This window comes from Oryctolagus cuniculus, chromosome X, assembly GCF_051225735.1.
Source record: "Oryctolagus cuniculus isolate XC-2025 breed Fujian yellow rabbit chromosome X, ASM5122573v1, whole genome shotgun sequence".
Taxonomy (NCBI): Eukaryota; Metazoa; Chordata; class Mammalia; order Lagomorpha; family Leporidae; genus Oryctolagus; species Oryctolagus cuniculus.
Genome location: NC_142888.1, coordinates 132,469,356 through 132,493,093, shown reverse-complemented (window position 1 = coordinate 132,493,093; position 23,738 = coordinate 132,469,356). Strand labels below are relative to the sequence as shown.

Below are 23,738 nucleotides of genomic sequence, written 5' to 3'. Positions count from 1 at the left end.
CATCCATCAGACCCCAAAGGGCTGCAGGAGCACAGAGGCCCTCAGTCACAAGACGCTACTAAGGTTGGCCACTGCCCCAGCAAGCAGGCTGTAACAGTTGTGAAAGGAGAAGAGACATAAAGGCAATAAAGAAAATACATGCTCTGCTCCACCCGCCCAGGACACTAGAAGCTGAGAGCCTTCGCAAAGCAAGAGTGGATACTGGATTTTGTTAAATACTGAGAACTGGGGACAGGCATTTGGCATAGTGGCTGAGCAAACACTTGGGACATCCACATTCCATATCACAGTGCCTCGGTTTGAGTCCAAGCTCCTCTTGGGATTCCAGTTTCCTCCTAATGTACACCCTAGGAGGCCACAGGTCACGGCTCAAGTAGCTGGGTCCCTGCCACACAGATGAGGACACAGACTGAACTCCTGGCTCTTGGCTTCAGCTTGGCCCTGCTCTGGCTGTTGCAGGCATCTGGGGAGTGAAGCAGCCTCCCTACTTCCCTCCCTCTCTCCCCCCACCTCTCTCTCTCCCCCACCTCTCCCTCTCCCCCACGTCTGTCTGTCTGTCTGTCTGTCTCTCTCTCTCTCTCTCTCATAAATAAAAACAAACCACTGCTCCGAGAGACCTGACCAGACTCTAACAGGCTTCCAGCAGCCTAGGGCCGCATCCTGGGAGACCTCAGCCCCTTTTTCAGCTCCTGTCTGGAAACCCTCAGGGCCATCAGCACAACGTACTGCTCTTCCTGCCCAACACCTGAGCCAGGCCCCAGCCCTCTCTCCTGGGGTATTTTCTAAAAAGGACCCAGCACTGTGACTCCGGCTTCTGTCCCTTTGGCACGTCTGCATCTCTCCCACAGCCCGGAAGTGCCTTCCTCCAGGACCCGAGAGCCATTCCTGTAACAGTGGTCTCCAGGAAGGACGATGGCCGCAGGCTCCCAGGGTCCCTGGGCACAGAATCCTGACTTCCACGGTTGGCAGCTCACAGACACGCTGGCCTCGTTGCATTGACACGGGGCGCCCCCTGTCGCTTTCACTTGAGCCCCTTCCCCTCCTGATCCCCCACCCCCGACCCTCCCTCGCAAACGCCTCTGCAGCCTGGGACGGCCACTGCTCAGTCTGTCCTCTACTGGTGGGAGTGAGTGGAGAGGCTGTTCCCAACATGTGCTTTATCTGTCTCTCACCTGGTGTCCTCATAGAGAGAGAAGAGACACAGAGGCTCATAGGGAGAAGGCCACATGACAGAGACAGGAAGGATGTAGCGAGGGCTGAGGACGCCAGTTTCCCAGCAGCACTAGGAGCTGCAGAGGGACAGAGCACGTTTTCCTCACGGCCCTGGAAGGAGTCTGCCCTGCCACACCCTGGTCTCCGGCTTCAGGCTTCCGGCTTCTGGCTTCCAGAACTGGGAGACAACAAATCTCTGGTGTTTAAGCCCCTGGCCTGGGGCACTCTGTTCCAGCAGCCACGGGAAACTCATAGTATCCCCAAATACACAATAAATACCTTGAGCAGGCACTCCCAGCAGTGAGTCATGCTGGCCCCATGGGACTCGCCTCAAGGGATGGGAGCCCGGCAGCAGCCAGTCTCCTGTGCCTGTGCCTACTTTGACTCTCCCAGCTGTCACAGGGATACTGGGACCAGCCGAGTTCTGACACAAGGGCCCGATACGCCCTCATCAGTACACACCAAGCACACTTGGGGGTCTCACAGTGCAGAACCTGGGGCCACAGGCCCTGTGCCTCCTAGACCCAGGTCTGGCCTGGCCCAGCCACTAGGGCATAACCTCCAACCCCAGAAAACACTGCCTGACAAGGGTACCCAGGTTTACCCAGGGCCTAGGACCCTGTCAGGAGGCCTATGCTAGCAACACAGTGGACAGTGCAGGTCTGCCCTCGGTGCTGCCTGTCCACAGCGCCTACAGCCCAGCCTGGTGAGCTTCCCTGGGTGACAATGCCCCATGCCTGGGGGCCCACCTCACTTGAGCGAGAATCAGGCACTGTCTGCACAACTCCCTGGGGATGGGGGGAAGACACTGGCAGGCTGGCACCTGTTCTCTCCTGGACCGTGGCCTTTCCCTGTAATAAACCATACTGTGAGTACGGCGGCTCTTCTGAGTGCCATGAGTCCTCCCAGAGAATCACTGGGCCAGAGGGTGCCCTTGAAGACCCCTGAGTTACGCACTCCCCATGGGAACACCAGCATCCCTGAGGGGCCCACAGGCGGGACGAGAGCGCCCGGTTCCCGGGGACAGCCCCCCCACTACCTGCTGGCATCTCTTCAGGTGCTCCACCTCCTGCAGGGCCTGCTCTCTCTGCCTCTTCAGGTCGAGCTTCTCCAGGTTCAGTCTCTCCACCAGTTTCCTGGCCTCCTGGAACTTGCACAGGAGGAACTCCTTCTCCTCCCTCTGGCTGACCTGGAAACGCAGCAGCTCCTCACAGCGCTCCCGCAGCATCTGGTTGCTCTGCCGGATGGCATCTGGCGCAGGAGACACAGCAGGAGGGAAGTGAGCACCAGCAGCCGGGCAGCCTGGCCAACCAGCCCTGCCCATGGCCAAACGTGCCTGAGGCAGGGCCACCCATCACAGCCTCCTGCCCGTAATACCAGGCTTCTCAAAGGAACTTCTCAAAGGAACTGGTAACTTTCAAGTGCTCCCTGTTAGATATTTGCTTAAATGCCTCTGAAGTCTCTCCAACGAAACAGTAAACATATCAGCTTCACTGGAAAGTATGTGCCAAACGTTACTTTCTTTGTGAGCAGCTAGCTCTGTAAGTCACCCGGCTTCTGGTTCAGTCCAAAACACGCCTGCCCTGAGCTCCTCAGTTCGGTCCTCCCTCGCCTACATCTCTGGTGTCTTCAGGATCAAGGGGTCCTAACACAGCTGCATACTCGGGATGGCCACGAAAGCAGACTTCACTGTGGCCTTGCTGGCTTTGATGGGGCAAGGTAGGTGCCTGTCTAAGCTTCAGTGCCTGCCTCTGCGTATTCGACAGGGACAAGAACACCTGCCCTCTAAGCAGCAGCAGCAGACACAGTGTTTGTGCAGAAACTCAAAAAAGAGCAGTCTTTGGCCGGCGCCGCGGCTCACTAGGCTAATCCTCCGCCTAGCGGCGCCGGCACACCGGGTTCTAGTCCCGGTCGGGGCGCCGGATTCTGTCCCAGTTGCCCCTCTTCCAGGCCAGCCCTCTGCTGTGGCCAGGGAGTGCAGTGGAGGATGGCCCAGGTGCTTGGGCCCTGCACCCCATGGGGAGACCAGGAAAAGCACCTGGCTCCTGGCTCCTGCCATCGGATCAGCGCGGTGCGCCGGCCGCAGCGCACCGGCCGTGGCGGCCATTGGAGGGTGAACCAACGGCAAAAGGAAGACCTTTCTCTCTGTCTCTCTCTCTCTCACTATCCACTCTGCCTGTCAAAAAATAAATAAATAAATAAATAAATAAATAAATAAATAAAAAGAGCAGTCTTCTTCTCGCCAGACTAAGCCATGAGCATATATCAGTGCCAGCGGCAGGTGGCTGGCAGAGGCCAGAGGAGAGGAAAGCCACATACCCAGCGACCACCCCAGGTAGAGGAAGAAGCATCTGACAAAAGCGATCAGTGACGTGCAAGGTTCTAGGGCAACCACAGAACCGTATCCAACAGAGGTAGACAGTAGTTTCACATCACTGAATGTTCCAAACCCTTGGCCATCACTGCTGCCTGCCCACTCAACCCGAGTCTCAACTTGTGTGCAATGTCTTTTAAATTTCTTTTTAGTGACGTAAAAATTCATGTAACATCAAATTCACCATTTTAACTATTTTAAAGTATAGTCATCCAGTGGTTTTTAGCTAATGAAGCTGTAAGATCATGCAACCATCAGCACTACCTAATTCCAGAACATTCCCAGCACCCCAGAAAGAAACCCCAAACCCAGCAGCATTCTCTCCCGTAGGCCCCCTGCCCGCACTCCTGGCGTCCACTCAACTGCTTTCTGTCTCTGAGACATGTCACGTGAATACAGGCAAGCTCTTCCGGGAAGTTTCTTCATAAACGTTCTGAGCAAACACTGTACCCTCCCTTGTTTGGTTTCACAGCCTACCTATAGACACAATCATGAGCACCTTGGGGGACAATCACCTTCAGGGCCCCTGGGGGTCTCACATGCTGCCCCCCAAGCTTTATCCAGCTTCCCAGTTGGAGGCAATATAGCCTCAAGTCTCCACTTGCTGCCAGAGACTTAGCAAAGCTGTTGTGCTGAACACACAGTCTAGGAGGCAGAAGAGCCGAGCCACCACAGGCCATGGCATGAGCCCTGCACAACTGCTCTGAAATGCTCTGGGCCCCTAGGGATGAACAGAGGCCCCGATCTGGCTGCCAGCTCTATGTGCATGACTTGTTCTGAAGACCCCAGCACAGTGGGTCCCACTCAAGGACAACTGTGACTCCCAGGGGACTGGAGGGGCACTACTGGCACCTGTGAGTAGAAGCCAGGGATACTGCTCACCATGCCACAATGGCTAGGACAGCCCTCACCACAGAGAATTAGCTGGCCCCAGAGGTCAACAGAACTGAGGTAGAAGACACTGCTGCTCTGTGCTCAAGACAGGGCCTCGGGGCCAGCGCCGTGGCATAGTGGGTAAAGCCGCCGTCTGCAGTGCCACCATCCCATATGGGCGCTGGTTCTAGACCCACTGCTCCACTTCCGATCTAGCTCTCTGCTATGGCCTGGGAAAGCAGAAGATGGCCCAAGTCCTCAGGCCCCTGCACCCGCATAGGAGACCCAGAAGAAGCTCCTGGCTCCCAGCTTGGGATCAGCACAGCTCTGGCCGTTGAGGCCATCTGCAGAGTGAACAAGCGGATGGAAGGCCTCTCTTTCTCTGTATGCCTCTGCCTCTCTGTAATTCTGCCTTTCAGATAAATAAATCTAAAAAAAAAAAAAAAAAAAAAAAGGCGGGGCCTCTCCAATGCAACCTTCAAGGAAACCAAGCAGTCTCTTGGTGGCTAGCTGTCTCCTAGGAAGAGGACACACATTCCAGACCCAGGTCTGCTCCCTGCGTGCATGGCATCTGCCAGCACCACTCCCTGAGGCCACAGAGCACGTGACTCATCAGCAAAAGACCCTACATCACATCCAACACTCACTTAAGGAGGTGGGGAATGGGACTACGACTGTGGCAAGAGCCACTGGCCAACTAGGACATGAATGGCCAACTAAAGACACAACTGAGGCATCAGCTACCCCACTGCAGCAGGGGTCATGCCTCTCATGCTGGTCAACACCACCTCCTCTCAGGGTGGGCCACACCCACTTCCCAGGACAGGCCACAGCACCCCCCTCTCAAACAAGACCGCAACCCACCCCAGGAAAGTCTGAGTCCCCTCCCAGGGAAGAGGTCCTCTGAGGCTGGGCCACGCTGGTCCAGCCTGGAAGTGTCAGTCCAGCCCCAGAGTCCCTGGGGGTCAGCCAAGGCAGCCCACTTCTGCTGCCCACCCCTGCTTTCTCCCATCTCCTTCCCTTCTCTGCCTCAGTACTGACCCTGCCATGCACCTCGGTCTGCTCCCAGGGAACCCCGCCTGGAACCAGGAGGCAAGGTAGCTACGCTGGAAGCACAAGCTGGCTCTCGGGGTGCCCTCGCCCCACACCCAGCAGACGCAGAGGTGCACGAGAGAAGCCTTGCCTTCAGCAGGACCAGATCCCCTGACTTTGTGCCCCACCTACTTGCTGTCCACCTCACCTCGGAGCTCTTGGTTCTCCTCCAGACAGCGCTGGAGAGCGTCAGGAGCACCCTGCTCTGCGGGCAGATGCAGCATGGCCGGCTTCCCCAGAGAAGACTCTTCAGGCAGCACGTCCTGGTCCCCGGCCGGGCCGCCGCTGGGCTGCACCATCTCACACAGCTGGTTCTTCCAGGGCTGCCTGCTCATCCAAGGCACGCTCTTCGAGAAAGGCAGCAAAGGCATCCCATGAGACCCAGGGGAATTCTCATCCCCAGCAGGATAAGTACACTCTGTGCAGGAGCTCTGGGGCCATGAAGGCAAAATGCTGATCCCTCTGGCCGAAATGGGGTTTCGATCTAAGAGGTCACAAACACCCTCATTCCGAAGGAAGATGCTGAACCACCTCTGTGAGACTTGCACAGGCCATGGCTTAGCACTGGTTACGGACTCTGTACCAGCACCCATCTTCAGGATGCACACCTAAGGCAGGAACTTTGCCAGAGGCAGAAAACTAAGGATTATTGTAGCAGGAGACATCGGTGTGCGCTGGGACCCCTACCCTTACACAGACCCTCAAGCCGGAGGGGATGTTCCCTCCCAAGTACTGTAGGCTGCATGGTAGCCCCAAAACCTATAAATGCAACTTTATTTGGGAAAAGTATCTTTGCAGATGTAAACTAAGGGCCTTGATCAAAATGAGAGCTTGCTGGGTTATTCAGGTGGGCCTTAAATCCATTAACAAGTGTCTTTATAAAAGACAAAAGACAGAGGAAAACATGCAAGGAAGAAAGCCAGGTGAAAACAGTCAGAAGGGGCCAGCATTGTGGTGTAACGGGTTAAGCCACCATCCCATATAGGCACTGGTTCAAGGCCTGATTACTCCACTTCCAATCCAGCTCCCTGCTAATGCACCCAGGAAAGCAGCGGAAGATGGCTCAAGTGCTTGGGTCCCTGTACCCAAGTGCGAGACCCAAATGAAGTTCCTGGCTCCTGGTTTCAGCCTGGCCTGGCCCTGGCCATTGCAGCCATCTGGGGAGTGAAACGGCAGACAGAACATCTCTCTCTCTCCATCCTACCCTCTCTATCTGCCTTTCAAATAAATAAATCTTTTTTTAAAAAAAATGAAGCAGATAGTGGCCAGGGAGTGCAGTGGAGGATGGCCCAAGTGCTTGGGCCCTGCACCCCATGGGAGACCAGGAGAAGTACCTGGCTCCTGCCATCGGATCAGCGCGGTGCACCGGCCGCAGTGCGCCGGCCGCAGCGGCCATTGGAGGGTGAACCAACGGCAAAGGAAGACCTTTCTCTCTCTCTCTCTCTCTCTCTCTCTCTCTCTCACTGTCCACTCTGCCTGTCAAAAAAAAAAAGAAGCAGATAATAAAGAGATGTGGCCACATGCCAAGGAAAAATCAGAGCCACCAGAAGCTGGAAGAGACGAGAGAGAACCCTCTCCTCTCAGCCTCTGGGGCTGCAGTCCTGTCGACTTTTTGCTTTCCAACTACTGTCCTCCAGAACCACGAGATTACATTTCGGGTGCTTTAAGCCACCAAGCTTGTGGTCACTGCCTACAGCAGTCCTCACAGACCTAGCAAGAGGGGCTCTGAGTCCACTAACAGTCTAACAAGTGTAGCCCCTGGAGTCAGATATGCGCTGAGGAATCTTCAAAGTGGGAGCTGGCCTGACACAGTTGAGGAAGAAGACAGGCTGAGCTGCCTGTGTTTTCTTAGAAACCAGAGGTGGTGCGTGGGGAACAGCACCAACCCCAGGACCTTTTAAATCCTGCCAAGAAGACCGAGCACCAGGAGGAAGTGGCCAACCCCAATGCAAGTCTCCAGAAGCAGGCTTGACATGAAGGAATGTCACTTTAACACCAAATAAACTTGGCCACTTGGACTATAACACTGATCTTGTCCCAGTGAATATCCGCTGACCCAACCCTCTTCCTCCACACAGTTTCCTTCCCTGGCTTCCAGAACAGCCAGCCCATTCTCCCAGTTTCCTGTCTACCTTACTGGCCGCTCCTACTCAGGCTGCTTCTCTGGGATGCCACCCCCTTCATCTTGGGATGCTCCACGACTCTGTCCTGGGCACTTCTGCTCTTCCTGAACTCCATTCTTTCCCAGGCAACTTTCCATGAGGCCTCTTGGTTTTAACCTCTAGTTAAATGCTGATAATGTCCAAAATTAGATCTCTATCCTGAACTCCAGGCATGGATCAAACTCCACGTCTACTCAGATACCTAGTAGTCTTGTCAAAACTAACTTCTCTAAAATTCCAGACACTCTACAAACACCAGTTCCACCCAAAGCCTTCCTTATCAGTTGGTGGCAAACCTAACCTCCATTTATCACAAGAAACCTAGAGGAGTCCTTTGCTACTCCTTTGTCTTGCAGTTCACATCTAACCCATCAGGAAATGCTGCCAAAACATATCCCAGGATTCATCTGGTGACTCTAGGCAATTAACCTATTTTAGGTGCCATAGTATTATGCTTATGGTCCTTAAAGTCCTTTCTTAGCAAGATGTATAGTGAAATATTAACAGAGGATATCTGAAATTCACTTCAAAATGAAGAGGGAACTCCTGGATACATAGCCAATAAAAATGAAAACACAAGTCCACATATGAATGCATGAGGGATTACTCATAATAGTCAGAGTGGAAACAACCCAAATGTCCATCAACTCACTAATAAATTAGATGTAGTACATCCACACGCTATCATATGAACCAATCTTGCAACTATTGTGCTGAGAGGAAGAAACAAGTCACAGAAGAGCTCATATGGTATAATCCCACGTGTATGAGCTGCCCAGAATATGCAAATTCATACAGACAGAAAGTAAATTAGTGGCTGCTTAGGAGTGGTAGGGAGGTAAGGTGCGTGGTGGTGACAGTAGCTAACAACACAGGGTTTCTTCAGGAGGACGGGGGTTGTACACTTTAAATGGGTGAATTGCGTGGCATGTGAAGTACTTCATTAAAGCTCTTATTGAAAATAATTCTGGGGGCTGGCGCTGTAGCGCAGCGGGTTAATGCCCTGGCCTGAAGCACTGGCATCCTCAATGGGTGCCAGTTCTAGTCCTGGCCGCTCCACTTCTGACCCAGCTCTCTGCTGTGGCCTGGGAAAGCAGTACAAGATGGCCCAACTCCTTGGGCCCCTGCACCCACGTGGGAGACCCAGAAGAAGCTCCTGGCTCCTGGCTTCAGATTGGCGCAGCTCTGGCCATTGCAGCCAATTGGGGAGTGAACCATCGGATGGAAGACCTCTCTCTCTCTCTCTCTCTCTCTCTCTCTGCTTCTCCTCTCTCTGTGTAACTCTGACTTTCAAATAAAATAAAACAAATAAATCTTTAAAAAAATAATTCTGATTATGGTAAGTCTAAATTAAAATTGTGCATCAATTGATCCTTGGAGATGGGTACATTGGATTTAATTAGGCTTATCTTTGCACTTTTGCATATTTTTTAAATTTTCAATAAAAATGATCAAAGCATCATCATCGTTCACCTGGATTGAGGCAATAATCGCTTAATGGGCACGCTGCTTCTATCCTTGCCCCTACAGTCTACTGTCTCTCCCCACCGCGGCCACAGCAATCAGTATAAAAGAAAAGTCCCATCACATCGCTCCTCTGAGAACCGTACCATGGCTCCCTATCACTTTCAGACTAAATAGCCAGTGCCTACAACGGCCTACAAAAAGACCCTGTATCACCCTAGTCCCCCATTTCTTCCTTTCCAACTGTTCTCACCTCCCTCCCTTGGTCTCCTTGCTGTTGCTCAAATGTGCTAGGACGGCCCGTTCATGAAGATCGCAGAAACAATATTAAGATCAGGGAGATAGTAAGTTTTTTTGCAAAACAAGCAAACTGAGGCCCATGGGGTAAGATAGTTTGCTGGCAGACTATAACTGGCCGCCTTTTTTAAAAATCTCAAGCGCTCACAAGTTTGCTTATCAGAAAATGTCTCCAAACTAGAAAGAGTCCTCGCCCTAGGGGCATGGTTAGGCTCCGTGGCTCCGGTACCGCCCAAACAACCCGGCCCGCCTTGGCCCGTGCTCAACAAGTGCGGCAGCACCGGCTGGGGACCCAAGAGGAGGGGGAGCCTGGACGTCCGGGGCAGTCTCGAGGGCAGTGCCGCGCCCACCCAAGGGATCCGGTCTTGGCGGAAGAGAACCTCACCTGTCAGCAGAGTTGGTTAGAGTGAGCAGGACAGGAGCAGAAGGCTCCGAGAGCTCTGAGGACCCCGGCGTTCTAAGAAGGTCCGGGTTCGGCAGTCGCCCTTCCCTTCCCCGCTGTTTAACCCCCCGCTTCCGGCTTCCGGTGTCGTAGCCAAGGGAACCGGAAGTAAAACATATGAGCAGGGTCCCGGAGAACACCGGAGACTGGGAGAGGTGCGAGGCCACGGTAAGACTGCATCCTGCTGCAGAGGGAAACACGAGTTCCCCAGCTTTGGCCTGCCCACGGGACGCTCCCCAGTGATAAGCACCACCCGCGTCTTTTCAGGGCTTCAAGACCCACACTGCCCCTCATCTCTCCGGCGACGGCATCCACCCTCGGGGACTCCCCACGGCCCCGCCCCTGCCGCGGGAGGAGCCGGGACGAGGCTGCACCAATAGGGCCACTTTGACTAGAGGACAAGTGTCGGTTCCTCTGGGGAGCAAGGAGGGCTTTAAACGGCCCTGCCATGAGCAAAAGGGAACCCAAGGGAGGCGTGGCCACGCTGCCGACGGAAGTGGAGCCCACTGCTAGGGCGCGGGGGTCCCCCAGGGCGAGCGGGAAATCCGACCATCTGGGCGAGGCCAGCCTAGCGATGAGGACACGGGAGAACTGCGGGGAGCTGCACCCGTGCCCGCAAGGCATTGCGGACGCTCAGCAGCAGCAGAGACCCCAAGGAGTCCACGAATTGGCCACCGGCGCAGGTGCCCAGGCGCTGGCGGGACTGGGCGGATCGGGCGCAACGCAAACCCGGCCTGCGCGCGCAGCTGCCCTCGCCTCGCCCCGCCCCACCCCACCCCGCCCCGCCCGCGCGAGAGAGCCTGGCTGAAGCCCCGCCCCTCGCGCCTCTCCTGAGGTCGGTCAGCTCAGCCGAGGCACCCGCCCCCGCCGGTTAAATGGGCTGGCGGGGCTCAGCCCCCGGAAACGACCGTGCAGTCCGGGGCAGTGCGCGCGGCGGGCGGCGGCGGCGGCGAGGCGCAGGTAACGGGGTGGGCGGGCGCCGCTCCAGCCGAAGGGAGTGCTTCCCGCGCGCAGCCCTTCCTGCACGCTACTTGCCACGCTTGGGAAACGCGACATAATCCATGGGGTCTTACTGATTCCCTTTGTACCACGCACCGCTCTCACTGGGCCTCTAAGGACGAGACACTGAGAGTGGCGGGGACCTGCTGAGGGCTCCCCAGGGGGACGGGGGAGGGCGGGAGCCAAACTCCGTCATCCACTCACCCTGGTTTCTGCCGGAGCTCAGAGTGAGATGCCCTAGGCACGCGGTGCAGGTGTTCACTCTAGTTAGACTTGATGCTCTAACTGGGATCTTGTGGTGCTCAGGGCGATTTTATAATGCGCTCTCTGGAAGAAGTGAGCCGCGAAGCACGGCCAAAGCCCAGAGCCTGCAGTTTCTGACTCACCGAGCCTACTCTCCCACCCACCCCCAGTCCCCGCCCGTCCCAGCCATCAGGAGGTGGTCAGCCGAGTGAGGACCTAAAGGCTCCCTGATGGGAGATGGGGGCCAACTTCTCAATGGTCTTCTGTTCTCCCATCTTGTCAACAAGCCTTTCCTCCCACAGACAGCAACATCATGGCAGAGCAAGTGGCCCTGAGCAGGACCCAAGTGTGCGGGATCCTACGAGAAGAGCTCTATCAAGGCAATGCCTTCCACCAGGCGGATACTCACATATTCATCATCATGGGTGCATCGGTAAGTCTCCCCAGGCCCCGGATCCTAAAATTGAAAATGTGAATGTGACATTGTGCAAGGCGCTTCCCACTCTGTGCAAAAGCTTTTCCAGCCAATTGTGGGGCCACATGGGCCCTTCCTGTTGCTTCCACCCATGTCCTAGTATCAAGCCCACACTACATAATATGCCCCCACAGGGGGGGTGCTGAAACCTCTGCTCGGCTATCGACTGTAGACCCACGTCCTGGAGCTCCAAGATCCTTAGGAACCACCTAGTTGGACGCCTTCCTCCTCCCCAGGGAAAACTGAGATGGAAAGAGGAATGCTACTGATTCTGTAGTTTTTTCCAGCCTGTTTGTGATTTGACAAGTGGCACACAGTGACTTCCAAAGCCTGCTGAGGAGCGCTTTCCCATCCCACCTGGCCCCGGTTGTCCAGCTGCCGGAACTGCCATTTAGCTCCGCTAGGAAAGGCCAAAGAACAAAGCCCAGGCAAGCATATAGCACATTGATGGCGCTTGGGGACAGCAGAACAGGCAAACATGTAGCATGTTGATGGGGCTTGGGGACAGCAGAAGACAGAGAGGTGGTCCTGGTAGAGCAGTGTCCCCCTGTGTGGCAGCAAGACATAGGCGGCACTGATGAGAACAGAAATTCCAAGTGGTCCCCACTTTGCATTTTTAACTCAGGGAATGCCCACGAATGTGCTTGCAAACATGTGACGGACCATCTTGGACATTAACTTCCCATCACCCTTTGCCAGATCTGCCACTCGCTCCCTGCCACCTCTGTCTCTGATCAGAACTTGGGAAAGGACGGAGACAAGCAAGGGAGAAGGGCCTTGCCTATGAAAGAGCAATGGAGGGCTACCCCAAGCACTGTCTTCTCACTCCAGAAAAACCTAAGACCTGGCACACACAGGGTACAGGCTTGGCCTCAGCTCTGGCCCCAGTCTGATCCCACTAGAGGAGCTACATTGTGTCAGTCACAAACTTTAGTCTCAGTAGCAAGTTGGAGGAGAAAGTCGCTGAGCGCTGAGAATGATTTTTCTAATCCTTCCCCATCCCCACCCTACGCTGTCACAAGGATGCTCCAACAGAGTGACCCGGGCCACAGTGATGGCTTATGTGTCCAGCTTTGTGTGTGACCTGGAGCAGATGTCTCCCCTACTTCAAACCTCCGTTTCCAGCCAGCAGATGAGGGCTTTTGAAATAGGTGCGAAGGGGCCGGTGACTTTGCCTTGATTGTATGTCTTCTGGCTACCTTCCCCTGTGTGGCCCTGGGGTTGGGCAACTCTGTTTCATTGCAATTGGTAGAGTTCCTCTTTGTTCTTCGCTCTGGGAGTGACAACCAGAGGCTTTCAGAGCCAAAGGGGGAAGTGTAGGCCCTGGCGTAAGCCAGTGGGGGAGGACAAGGGTCCTCTGAAGAGCCTTATTGTTTCTTTCTCCCTCCTCCTGGTGGAAGGGGCTAGAGCAGGGGGTGTGCCCCGTGCCTGGGCAACCCCAGAACAGCTCCCACCCTCATGCCTCACTGGGTGCCAAAGGTAGGCAGGGTCCTGTGGCTATGGGAAACAGCCATGGTCCCTGCCTCCTCAAGGACAGACTTTCAGAGTGGCACATGGGACAGAAGATAAAAGTGGCCACTTGTGTCCCCAGTCCCCGCTTTAGCCCTCAGGTCCCACGAGGAGGGCCAGGAGAGCAAGCCCTGCAGGCGAAAGCCAGGGAAGCGTCCCACGCACACCCCAAGCCCTAAGTCAGACGGAGCTCAGCGTGACCCAGAAACCAAAAGGAGGCCAGTGGCTAGTGGGTCCAGAGCCTGGGCAGACAGGCCACTGCGGGGCGCCTAGCCCACGTGGCCAAGCCCTGCCCCTTCCTCCTCCCTGGCTGGCTTGCCCAACTCTCACCTACATGCCCGGCTTCCTTCCCGGGGTGGCCCAATTGCCAGCTCAGAGTTTCCACATGGGCACAGAGCTAGCACTCACTGTCCCCGGCCGCTTCCTCCTTCCCATGACTCCCACCCCAGCAGGAAGGGGGCCGAGGTGCTTGCCGTCCTGCTCCGGAGAGCTCTGGCCTTGAAGACCAAAGAACCTTGAGCCCCAGAGAGCATCTTCCCCCACCTGATAGGAGCTGGGCCAGGCTGCGCGAGGTGCGGGGCACAATCCAGCCGGCCCGGTTCCTCCCTTTCCTTGGGACATTGCTGGGCCGACTCCCCCCAGTGTCGATAAGATTCTTGCTGTGTCATGAAGCTGGCACTCCCCCAAAGACCTGGTGACTCACAAGCCCTGGGGAGTAGGAGGGAGGCCCTTTTGTTGGTTCTGCACTTGCAAGTTAGCTCAGCAGTTCCCAGGTTCTCACTCAAGGGATGCCTGCGGCTGCCACCACCAAAACCCGAAGCTCCGCCTCAGGAGCGTGCACCGAGACAAAGGGCCAGAGGGGCTTGGGTTTCTAAGCAGCCGCTGCCGCCAAGCCACAGGTGACCCAGGCAGCTGACGGCCTGCGTCCCTTTGCTCTGGCCTGGCCACTCTAGGTGCTGGAGATCCTAACCAGGGCCTGCTTCTCCTGGGGTGCACAGCACTCCCGCCCTGGTCCTCAGGCAAAAGATGAGAGGGTCCCACGCACCTCTTGTTGCCACCGCTGCCACGCAGGCTGTCCTGAGGGCTTCCTGTATGTAGTCCTGCAGAGTACACGGTGAAAACCTTTTGGGGACTAGCTCTCTCCACGTCCTGAGGGCCCCACCAGAGGGAGCAGCGTATCCTGCCCCTGCCCCCGCTGGCCTGGGTCCTCGGTCCTACCTTGCCTCTCAGGTGACTCAGGAGCGCAGAGCTGTCCATTGTGCGCGTGGAGCTGAAACAAGGCAAGCAGGTTCTAGCGCGGCTAATCCCAAAGGGGAAGGCGAGAGCAAACAGCTGGGGGTGTGGGGCCGTGTGACTCAGCAGGACTGGCCCCTGCCGCCCCGTGTGTGGCCCGCTCCCTCCCAGTTTGTTGGGATTTGGTCCTAAGCAAACACAGCCCACTGTTAGGAAAGCCAGAGGTTTCCACAGCCTGGGGTTCTCAGTGTTCTGCTCAGGATCTGGTTCCCAGCGTGCTGGCCCTGTCTGCAGAGTGTGGGCTGCCGGTGCCTCCCGGCCCACTAAGGGGAGAAAGCAGACGTGGGCATTGGCAGGTGCCTGTGGGGTAGGGAGCTGGGCCCTAAAGCAAGGGCAGCATCTGGTGTGATAGAGGCAGGAGCTTCTCCCAGGAGCGGGGGGACTGAGCAGTGTCAGCAGTGAGCAGTAGGTGTCACGTAGGGAAACCCCTCAGAGTGGTTCACGTGCGACACATGGCTAAGATGACCTCAGGAAAAGCGGAGGCACAGTGCGACCACTGAGAGCCCGGCATTGAAGCCCCAGGAGGACCGAGAGCAGGGGACTCCGCCCTTAAAGAATGGCCCGCCAGGAGCTCCCCTCGCGGCTTCAGGGCTGCCGTGTTCTGGTGACACAGCCTCTGCGTTCGTGTTCAAAGGCTGCTCGATCTGTCCCCTTGTCACAGTACTCAGCTGTCACTCATACGTACTGGAGGGGACAGTAGGTATCTTCACCCTCAGGGGCCCCTGGGGCTCGGGACCAGGGCAAGGAGTATCCTGCCTGCCTTCCGTACAGTTGTCCATGGCTACCTCGAGACACTTGCCCCAGACTCAGGGACAACTTGAGTCCAAAACACTTGTTCGATGGCGGTTCAGGGCCTCTTTCGCCTAATCTGTCTGCAAGGAGGACTGAAAAGCTACCTTCACATTTCCTGCTCAAGTCCTTAACCCCTGGCATCGGTTTTTCTGTCCCAGATGAGTCAGACCTGAGCAGGGACAGGCCCAGTGCCCTGCCACTGGGTAGACGCTGCATAGTCACCCGCCCCTGCAGGCCCATGCTCCTGATTATAGGGGTAGAGATGAAAGGGCAGGCTCCCTGTGCTGTTACGTGCCCTGGCCTGGCCTCTCCTGCCCCCTTCGTCTTCCACCTACTTTATCAGCTTCCAAATTAAAGTCTGCCTGGCCCTTGCTGGCGCCGGCGCTGGGTGGGCACATCAGCCCAGAGGGAAAGAACTGTGAACCTCCTGCCAGCTCCATCCCACATCCTGGTCATGTCTGTGACTGAGCAGGGTGGCTTCGCTGCCATGGCCCTGCACTTGTGCTTCATCAGGTTACTTTCTAGGCTCTTTGTCATTTTTTTTTCCTTTTGTAAGTGGCAGAATTATTTTGAATTGCTTTTTCTCAACTGCTTGCTAGGAGGACAGTTGACTTTTTAAGATTTATTTTATTTATTTGAAAGACAGAGTTACAGAGAGAGGTAGAGAAGAGGTCTTCCATTTGCTGGTTCACTCCCCAGATGGCCACAACGGCCAGAGCTGCACCAATCCGAAGGAGCCAAGAGCTTCTTCCAGGTCTCCCATGTGGGTGCAGGGGCCCAAGGACTTGGGCCATCCTCTACTGCCATCCCAGGCCAAAGCAGTGAGCTGGATCAGAAGAGGAGCAGCCAGGACTAGAACCGGCACCCATATGGGATGCCAGCACTGCAGGCCAAGGCATTAACCTGCTGCGCCACAGCACCAGCCCCGTGTCTATTAATTTTTATAATGTTTCATTGGAATACCTTGTGCCTTCTCACCAGCTCAGCGCAGTCACATGAGCCGCTCCCATCAAGAAACTGTAATTTCTGACCTTCCCTTTGCTTCCTCCTCCTTCCCACCGTCCATTTTGTGTACACATTGCAATGCCAATTGGTTACATACTTTCATGGCGAGATGGGACATTTCCATCTCCCCAGAAAATTCTGGGGTGCCCCCTCCCAGCCAGTTCCTCCCTGCTCCAGGCAAGTACTCGTCAAATGTCTGCCACAGCAGGTTGGTGTGGCCAGGCCCACAGCTTTATTGACATACATTCCTATTTAGTGTCCAGTTTCTCCTTTGTTCTTTGGCTCAGCATGATTTTTTTCCAGTGTACTAGCATTGGGGAGGTCTATAGCTGGTTCCTTAATGTCACTCAAGCAGTGTCCTGTCAAATGGACAGAAGATTTGTCCATTTACCTGTTGATTAATTTCACCATCTGGGTTGTTCCCGTTTGCGGAAAATAAGACTGCCTTGAGCAGTTATGCTCTCATTTCTCCTGAGTAGCACAAGGGAGTGGATTGGCCGGATGGCACAGTAGGCGTGGCCTTCAAGTGATAACAGGCTGCCAGACTGTCTTCTGCATGGGGACACTGGCCCCAAACACCTAAAAACACTTGGGTCTACAGAACTTGTTAGATGGAGGTTGGTGTTTCACTGGATAAAGAAGCATGGCCTTCACTTAGTAAGAGACTGCCAGACTTGTGTGTGTGTTTTTAAGATTTATTTACTTATTTGAAAAGCAGAGTGGCAGAGAGAGACAGAGATCTTCTATTCACTGGTTCACTCCCCAGATGCCCACATCAGTCAGCGCTGGGCCAGCCCGAAGTCAGGAGTGAAGAGCTCCATGTTGGTCTCCCATGTGTGTGGCAGGAACCCAAGTACTTGGGCCATCATATGCTGCCTCCAAAACACATTAGTAAGAAGCTGGATCAGAAGTCAAGGAGCCAGGACTTGAACCAGGCACTCCAATACAGGATGCGGGTGTCCCAAGGGGCAGCTCAACCTGCTGCACCATCTCCATCGTCTACCTACAGCATCTGTGAGGTGTTCCCCACACACAGTGTTGCCGGGCTTGGACTGAAGCCATCTAGTGAGTGTAAAGTGGTATATCATTGGATTGTTTTTTTACTGTGTTAGAAGAGGCCCATCTATTTTTTCAGTGGCATGTGTAGATGAAGACTTCATTTCTCAATCATTGTGGTGGTTTTATGTCCTAAGAAATCTTTGCCTACTATTAATTTTTTCCATCTATCAAATTTGCTAAACTCATTGATTATGATGGCTTAACCTGTAGATTGCCTTGAAGGCTATTTTCGTAGACAAACTGTCATCTATAAGAATAGCAGTTTTGTTTCTTTTCTGCCAAACCTGAGGCCATTTTCGTTTTCTTGCCTTACTGCACTGGTAAGGGGCCTGTATTCTAGCAAGCTTTTCTTGTTCCTGATTGTTGAAAGGGAATTATTTCAACATTTCCCATTAGATATGGCATTTGCTGGGTGTTTTACAGATGTTTTACAGAGGTTTCCTTTTATGCCTACTCTGGTACCCATTTTTACTCTGTCTAGATAATTTCTGAGACATTCCGTCTACATCTGAGGAGTTGATCAAGGCTGCTAGATCTCAAAAGGCAGGGATTAACTGTCAGAGTGGTTCTCCTTTAATCTCTTCCTGTGATTTGCAGTGACTGACTTTTGTGTCTTAACACCAAGCCAACATTTTATTTCCAGGGTAAACCCTACTTGGTTCTGATGGATTAAGTCTTTAACATTGCAAGATCCACTTTGGGGTGTCTTTTGCATCTGCCTGAGTGTGCGTGAATAACTGACTTTCCTGTGTGCCTTTCTCATCAGAGCTCCGTACTGAGGTTCTGTAGACCCCGTACAGTGGCTTGAGGGTGTTCCCCTTTCTTCTGTCTGCAGGAAGAGTTTGCTTCAGGGGGGATTCCTCTCTTCCTCCCGTCCTGGGAGAACCCCCGCGATAGTTTCTGCGCTGGGGATTGTCTTGGTGGGAAGGTTTGTGGCCAATGTTCCACTCGGGTCACTTGCTCTGTTTTAGTAGGTTGGGTTTTTTTCTAAAAGTGTGTCCATCTCATCTGAGTTGTCAATGACTTCTGGCTTCATCAATCTTTGGATTAGTTTTCCATTGTGTTCATTTTTAATTGCATTGTTTCCTTCCTTGCGATTTGTTTGGCTTTAAAATTCTACTGTCCTGGGGCCATCACTGTGGCACAGTGGGTTAAAGCCAAACCCCTGCAATGCCGGGGTCCCAGCTGCCCCACTTCAAACCCAGCTCCCTGCTGGTGCACCTCAGAGAGTAGTGGAGGATCGTCCAGGTCCTTGGGCCCCGTGCCCTCGTGGGGACCCGGAGGAAGTTCCTGGCTCCTGCCTTCAGATCGGCTCGGCTCCACTTCAAATCCAGCTCCCTGCTGGTGCGCCTCAGAGAGCAGTGGAGGACCGTCCAGGTCCTTGGGCCCTGTGCCCTCATCAGGGACCCGGAGGAAGTTCCTGGCTTCTGCCTTCGGATCGGCTCAGCTCCACTTCAAATCCAGCTCCCTGCTGGTGCGCCTCAGAGAGCAGTGGAGGATCGTCCACGTCCTTGGGCCCCGTGCCCTCGTGGGGACCCGGAGGAAATTCCTGGCTCCTGCCTTCGGATAGGCTCCGCTCTGGCCATTATAGCCAATTGGGGATTGGACCAGCAGATGGAAGATCTCTCTCTCTCTCTCTCTCTCTCTCAGTGTGTGTGTGTGTGTGTGTGTGTGTATCTCTACCTCTCTGTAGCTCTTTCAAGTAAATAAAATAAATGCTTTAAAAAGTCTACGATCCTTTTTCTAACTCCTGAGATTGCACCCTTAGCTCGTGGCTTTCAAACCACTCTTTTTTGCTAGCGGAACTACTTCAGGTCACCCCGCACAGGTTGGATACAGGGCACTTCCGTCCTCATTTGGTTCTAGTGAGTTGATTTTGCAGGTTTCCTTGAGCGTGGGCAACACACACTCCCTGCCTTGTTGGTCAGAGTACAGGGCAATCAGGCTCCCACCTCAGAGCTCCTGTGGTGGGAGAGGAGGGGAGGGAGGTGTCACATAGACTCACTTGGGACAGAGTGCTGACCCGGAGTGAGTGCCCAGATCACCCAGGGCAGGGGCCGACATGGCTCATGTCCCCAGCTTCTGACCACACCTGTTTCCTCTGCCACAGGGTGACCTGGCCAAGAAGAAGATCTACCCCACCATCTGGTAAGCACACGTCTCCGGCGGCCCTGTACCCTCTCCGCCTCAGACAGGCCTGGCCACAGCTGTGCTCTGCCCTCAGGTGGCTGTTCCGGGATGGCCTTCTGCCCGAAGACACCTTCGTTGTGGGATACGCCCGCTCCCGCCTCACGGTGGCCGACATCCGCCGGCAGAGTGAGCCCTTCTTCAGGGTGAGTGGCTGCAGGGTCTCCCCTGTCCTTGTCCTGCCCTCTCTGCCTGGAGCCCACAGGGGGACACCCCCGCCCCCACACCAGCCCTGTCCTGACTTGCTGTGGGCTGGCTGCCTGCCTGCGGTGCTCCTGCCCTAGCCTGTCACTTCCTGGCCCTCCCCAAAGCCGCTGCTGCCTGCCAACCTGAGCGTGGCTATAGAGAGGCACAGGGCAGGGGCAGGGGTCCTTGCAGCCTGAGACACCATTTCCCAGCCCCGCCCCCCCGCCCCTGCATGCCAGCTGGGGAAGCCCGCAGGTTGGCGTTTTCTTAACAGTCACAGGTTGGTAGAATGTCCGTCTCGCAGCTGAGAGTTTCCTGAAATACGACCTCCTTGTTTGAGGCACAGGGTCCCCAGGGATGTGCAGGGGTCACATCACTGACTGGCTGCCTGGGTTTGCACTGCCTGCCCAGAGATGTGCAGAGGTGCTGAGATGAGCGTGACCCCGGCATGCAGTCAAGGGCAGTAGACCTGAAGGGAGTCTTCGCCGGGCTCCAGGGAAGGCCACCTGGCAGGGGAGCGAGCACAGGCTGGGGCAGAGCAGACCTGAACGTGTGACAGGGGCAGCGGCAGGGCTGAAGTCAGTGCCTCCCTCTCTCCCAGGTCAACCCCGAGGAGAAGCCCAAACTGGAAGAGTTCTTTGCCCGCAACTCCTATGTGGCTGGCCAGTACGATGACCCTGCCTCCTACCAGCGCCTCAACAGCCACATAAATGCCCTCCACCAGGGGCCACAGGCCAACCGCCTCTTCTACCTGGCCTTGCCCCCCACCGTCTACGAGGCCGTCACCAAGAACATCCATGAGACCTGCATGAGTCAGACGTAAGGCTGGTCCTTTACCCCTTTCCCTCCCTGGAAGCCAGTGGGCAGGATCTGTTTCCCACTCCTTTGAGGAGCCCCTGGGTGAAGCTCTAGGCAGTCTTTTGAAAAGGATGTCTCCTTTTTGTTCAGTCATCGCTGAAAATGCTGCCACCCGCATTTACCATTCAAAAAGCTCCCTTACCAGCATGGATCTCTCTAGAATGGTCTCTGGCAAGTGCCCGCCAGGACCGCAAGATGGCAGTGTTGCTCCATGAAAGACTTGCAGCCGCCGCCCGCTCAATTGTGAACCTTTCAAGTCCTCGCCGGCCGCCAGGTGGCGCTGCTGCTCCATGAGAAACGCCGTGCTGCCTTTCAGCACTGCATCCCTTTCTCCTGTCCCTGCCTTTGAATACGGAGGTTCTGTGGGAGACGGCCAAGAAAGGGGCCTTTCTCCTTTGAGAACCAGTGGGGAAGCTATGCCCTTGTCGCCACCACCCACCCCGCCAGCTCCACTGCAGACCCAGGGGAGGGCAGGAAGAAAGAGGGCCACACCCAGAAATGCTACCATTGCCACCCTAGCTGCCAGGCAGGCGCAAGAGCTGTTGCAGACGCCAGCACTTTGACTAAGAAGATCTTGAGCCTGGCCTTCAGGGAGGGGCATGCAAGATGCCCTCAGATATGAGGAAGTTTTGTACCGAGGGAGGGGCCCCGTCCAGCCCGGCAGAGCTTCCCTGGGTCACGCGCTCCTGGCAAGGGTCGGGGTGACGTGGCCGTGGGCTCCCGGCAGAGGCTGGAACCGTGTCATTGTGGAAAAGCCCTTCGGGAGAGACCTGCAGAGCTCGGACCAGCTGTCCAACCACATCTCCTCCCTGTTCCGCGAGGACCAGATCTATCGCATTGACCACTACCTCGGCAAGGAGATGGTCCAGAACCTCATGGTGCTGAGGTGAGGGCCTGGGGAGCCCCGGGCCTGCTGCTGCCCTGAGGTCAGGTCCTTCCCGGGTGCAGGCGAGGGGGCTGGGGCTGGGCCTGGCCCAGCGTGGAGCTCAGCTGTGCGCTCTCCCTGCAGGTTTGCCAACAGGATCTTTGGGCCCATCTGGAACCGGGACAACATCGCCTGTGTGATCCTCACTTTCAAGGAACCCTTCGGCACTGAGGGCCGTGGGGGCTATTTTGATGAATTTGGCATCATCCGGTAAGAGCCACCCTTCCTGTTCTGCGGGCTCTTCCTCTCGCCAGGAGTTTGGGAACCTGAACGTCTGTTCTCCGGCCTCCTCTCCCACCAGGGACGTGATGCAGAACCACCTCCTGCAGATGCTGTGCCTGGTGGCCATGGAGAAGCCCGCCTCCACTGACTCCGATGACGTCCGCGACGAGAAGGTAGGCGGGGTGCAGCCTCCCGGAGCCCTGCCGCCCTGCACCCTGCCCTGCTGCCCCCGGGGCTCACCCTCCCCTGGCGCCTCTCCCCCAGGTCAAGGTGTTAAAGTGCATCTCAGAAGTGCAGGCGGACAACGTGGTCCTGGGCCAGTATGTAGGGAACCCCAATGGAGAGGGGGAGGCCACCAAAGGGTACCTGGATGACCCCACGGTGCCCCGCGGCTCCACCACCGCCACCTTCGCAGCCGTCGTCCTCTATGTGGAGAACGAGAGGTGGGAAGGTAGGCGAGGGCCGTGAGGAGTGGGCGGGCCTGGCCGCTGTGACACACCGCTCTGCTCTGCCCCGCCCCTCGCCCTGCACTCAGGGCAGAGCTGCTCCCAAGGCGGCCTTGCTTCCCACGCAGGGGTGCCCTTCATCCTGCGCTGCGGCAAAGCCCTGAACGAGCGCAAGGCCGAGGTGCGGCTGCAGTTCCGGGACGTGGCCGGTGATATCTTCCACCAGCAGTGCAAGCGCAACGAGCTGGTGATCCGCGTGCAGCCCAACGAGGCCGTGTACACCAAGATGATGACCAAGAAGCCTGGCATGTTCTTCAACCCCGAGGAGTCCGAGCTGGACCTGACCTACGGCAACCGATACAAGGTGCCGCGCCGGGCTGGGGCCGGGCACCCCTGGGGGGGGGCCCTGCGTGGCAGCCTCAGCAAGGCCCCCTCCCCCACAGAACGTGAAGCTGCCTGACGCTTACGAGCGCCTCATCCTGGATGTCTTCTGCGGGAGCCAGATGCACTTCGTGCGCAGGTGAGGCCCCAGCCACCCGCCACGCGCCGGCCCACGCGGGGGCAGCAGGCGTGGGGGCCAGCGAGCCCCCGCCCTGCCCGCGCCCCCACGCCCCCACGCCCCCCACAGTCGCACTGTGTCCCCTCAGTGACGAGCTCCGGGAGGCCTGGCGGATCTTCACCCCTCTGCTGCACAGGATTGAGCGGGACAAGCCACAGCCCATCCCCTACGTTTACGGCAGGTGAGGCCCGGTGCGCCGGGGAGCAGAGCCTGCCGGGCGGGCGGGGCAGTGGGGGAACGAGGGGCGGAGTCCCTCACGGCTCCCCTTCTGCCTGTCACCGCCCAGCCGAGGCCCTGCGGAGGCAGACGAGCTGATGAAGAGAGTGGGCTTCCAGTACGAGGGCACCTACAAGTGGGTGAACCCCCACAAGCTGTGACCCCTGGCACCTGCCCCCCTGCACCCCGCCCCCAGCCGCCCCATCTGTGTCTTGTCTTTCACAACACCCGGCCCCGCGTCGGGATGACTTTGGGACCATAGGCCTCAGCCTCGCATTCCTGGCCCCTGGCTTGGGGCACCCCCTCCACCCACCGCGGCTGCCACCGCCGCCGCTCCCGGAGCCCGGCTACATTCCTCAGCCGCCAAGCACTTGAGACTCACTGTGACCTCCCCAGGCCACCGCAGCCCTGCCTGAGCCAGCTGGCTCCACAGGACCTAACCCATCTTCCCCTCACTCGAGCCCCAGCAGAAGGAAGAAGAGAGCGGCCTGCCTCTCTGCCCCAGGGCTCCTTGGGCCAGTAATGGCCGGAGCAGGAAGTTAGGGACACGGAGGAGAGCCCATGGGCCTCAGTGGAGCAGTGGCCGCACCGCACTCCCTCACGGCTGTGGGCAATCCTCTGGTGGGAAGGGCACGCATGTGGCCACGTGAGAGCGCCTGCCTGCAACCATGCCCACCTCAGTGCCACTCCACATTCCTCGTCGCCAGCCGGAAGGGACCTCGTGCTGCCTGGCAGTGTCTTGGGCCTCCTGCACTCCACAGCCTCTCCACCGCAAGCGCAGGCAAAGCAGAAGCAGCAGCTGGGACCCTCCACTTTAACCCCTGCCATTAAATTTGCAAAGAGCCCCA

At 56.4% G+C, this 23,738-nt stretch overlaps 2 protein-coding genes across 10 annotated transcripts in view; one reads left to right on the top strand and one right to left on the bottom strand.

Moving 5' to 3' along the window:
- IKBKG (inhibitor of nuclear factor kappa B kinase regulatory subunit gamma) overlaps positions 1 to 10,007 on the bottom strand; it is a 24,632-nt gene extending 14,625 nt beyond the window's left edge. For 2 of the 6 annotated variants that reach the window (XM_051837450.3, XM_051837452.3), the window contains exons 1-3: positions 9,860 to 10,007; positions 5,700 to 5,898; positions 2,252 to 2,463 (exon numbers count right to left, since the gene is read on the bottom strand). In XM_051837450.3, coding sequence (XP_051693410.1) covers positions 2,252 to 2,463; positions 5,700 to 5,886 — 399 coding nt within the window. In that variant the 5' untranslated portion in view covers positions 5,887 to 5,898; positions 9,860 to 10,007. 6 annotated transcript variants of the gene reach the window in all.
- G6PD (glucose-6-phosphate dehydrogenase) lies at positions 9,998 to 23,738 on the top strand. Of its 4 annotated transcripts, none has more exons than XM_008250287.5 (13): positions 9,998 to 10,084; positions 11,461 to 11,591; positions 19,402 to 19,439; positions 19,516 to 19,624; positions 20,266 to 20,483; positions 21,250 to 21,408; positions 21,532 to 21,657; positions 21,749 to 21,842; positions 21,934 to 22,120; positions 22,244 to 22,479; positions 22,559 to 22,635; positions 22,763 to 22,855; positions 22,961 to 23,738. In XM_008250287.5, the coding sequence occupies exons 2-13, from the start codon at positions 11,472 to 11,474 to the stop codon at positions 23,049 to 23,051; spliced, it is 1,548 nt and encodes a 515-aa protein (XP_008248509.2). In that variant the 5' UTR covers positions 9,998 to 10,084; positions 11,461 to 11,471; the 3' UTR covers positions 23,052 to 23,738.

Bases quoted from the DNA above. Each gene is read 5' to 3' on its own strand.
- G6PD (XM_008250285.5), top strand. From the start codon at position 10,365: ATGAGCAAAAGGGAACCCAAGGGAGGCGTGGCCACGCTGCCGACGGAA. The intron at 10,600-11,460 runs GTGCCCAGGCGC...TTCCTCCCACAG, and splicing joins CGAATTGGCCACCGGCGCAG to ACAGCAACATCATGGCAGAG. The intron at 22,636-22,762 runs GTGAGGCCCCAG...GTGTCCCCTCAG, and splicing joins CAGATGCACTTCGTGCGCAG to TGACGAGCTCCGGGAGGCCT.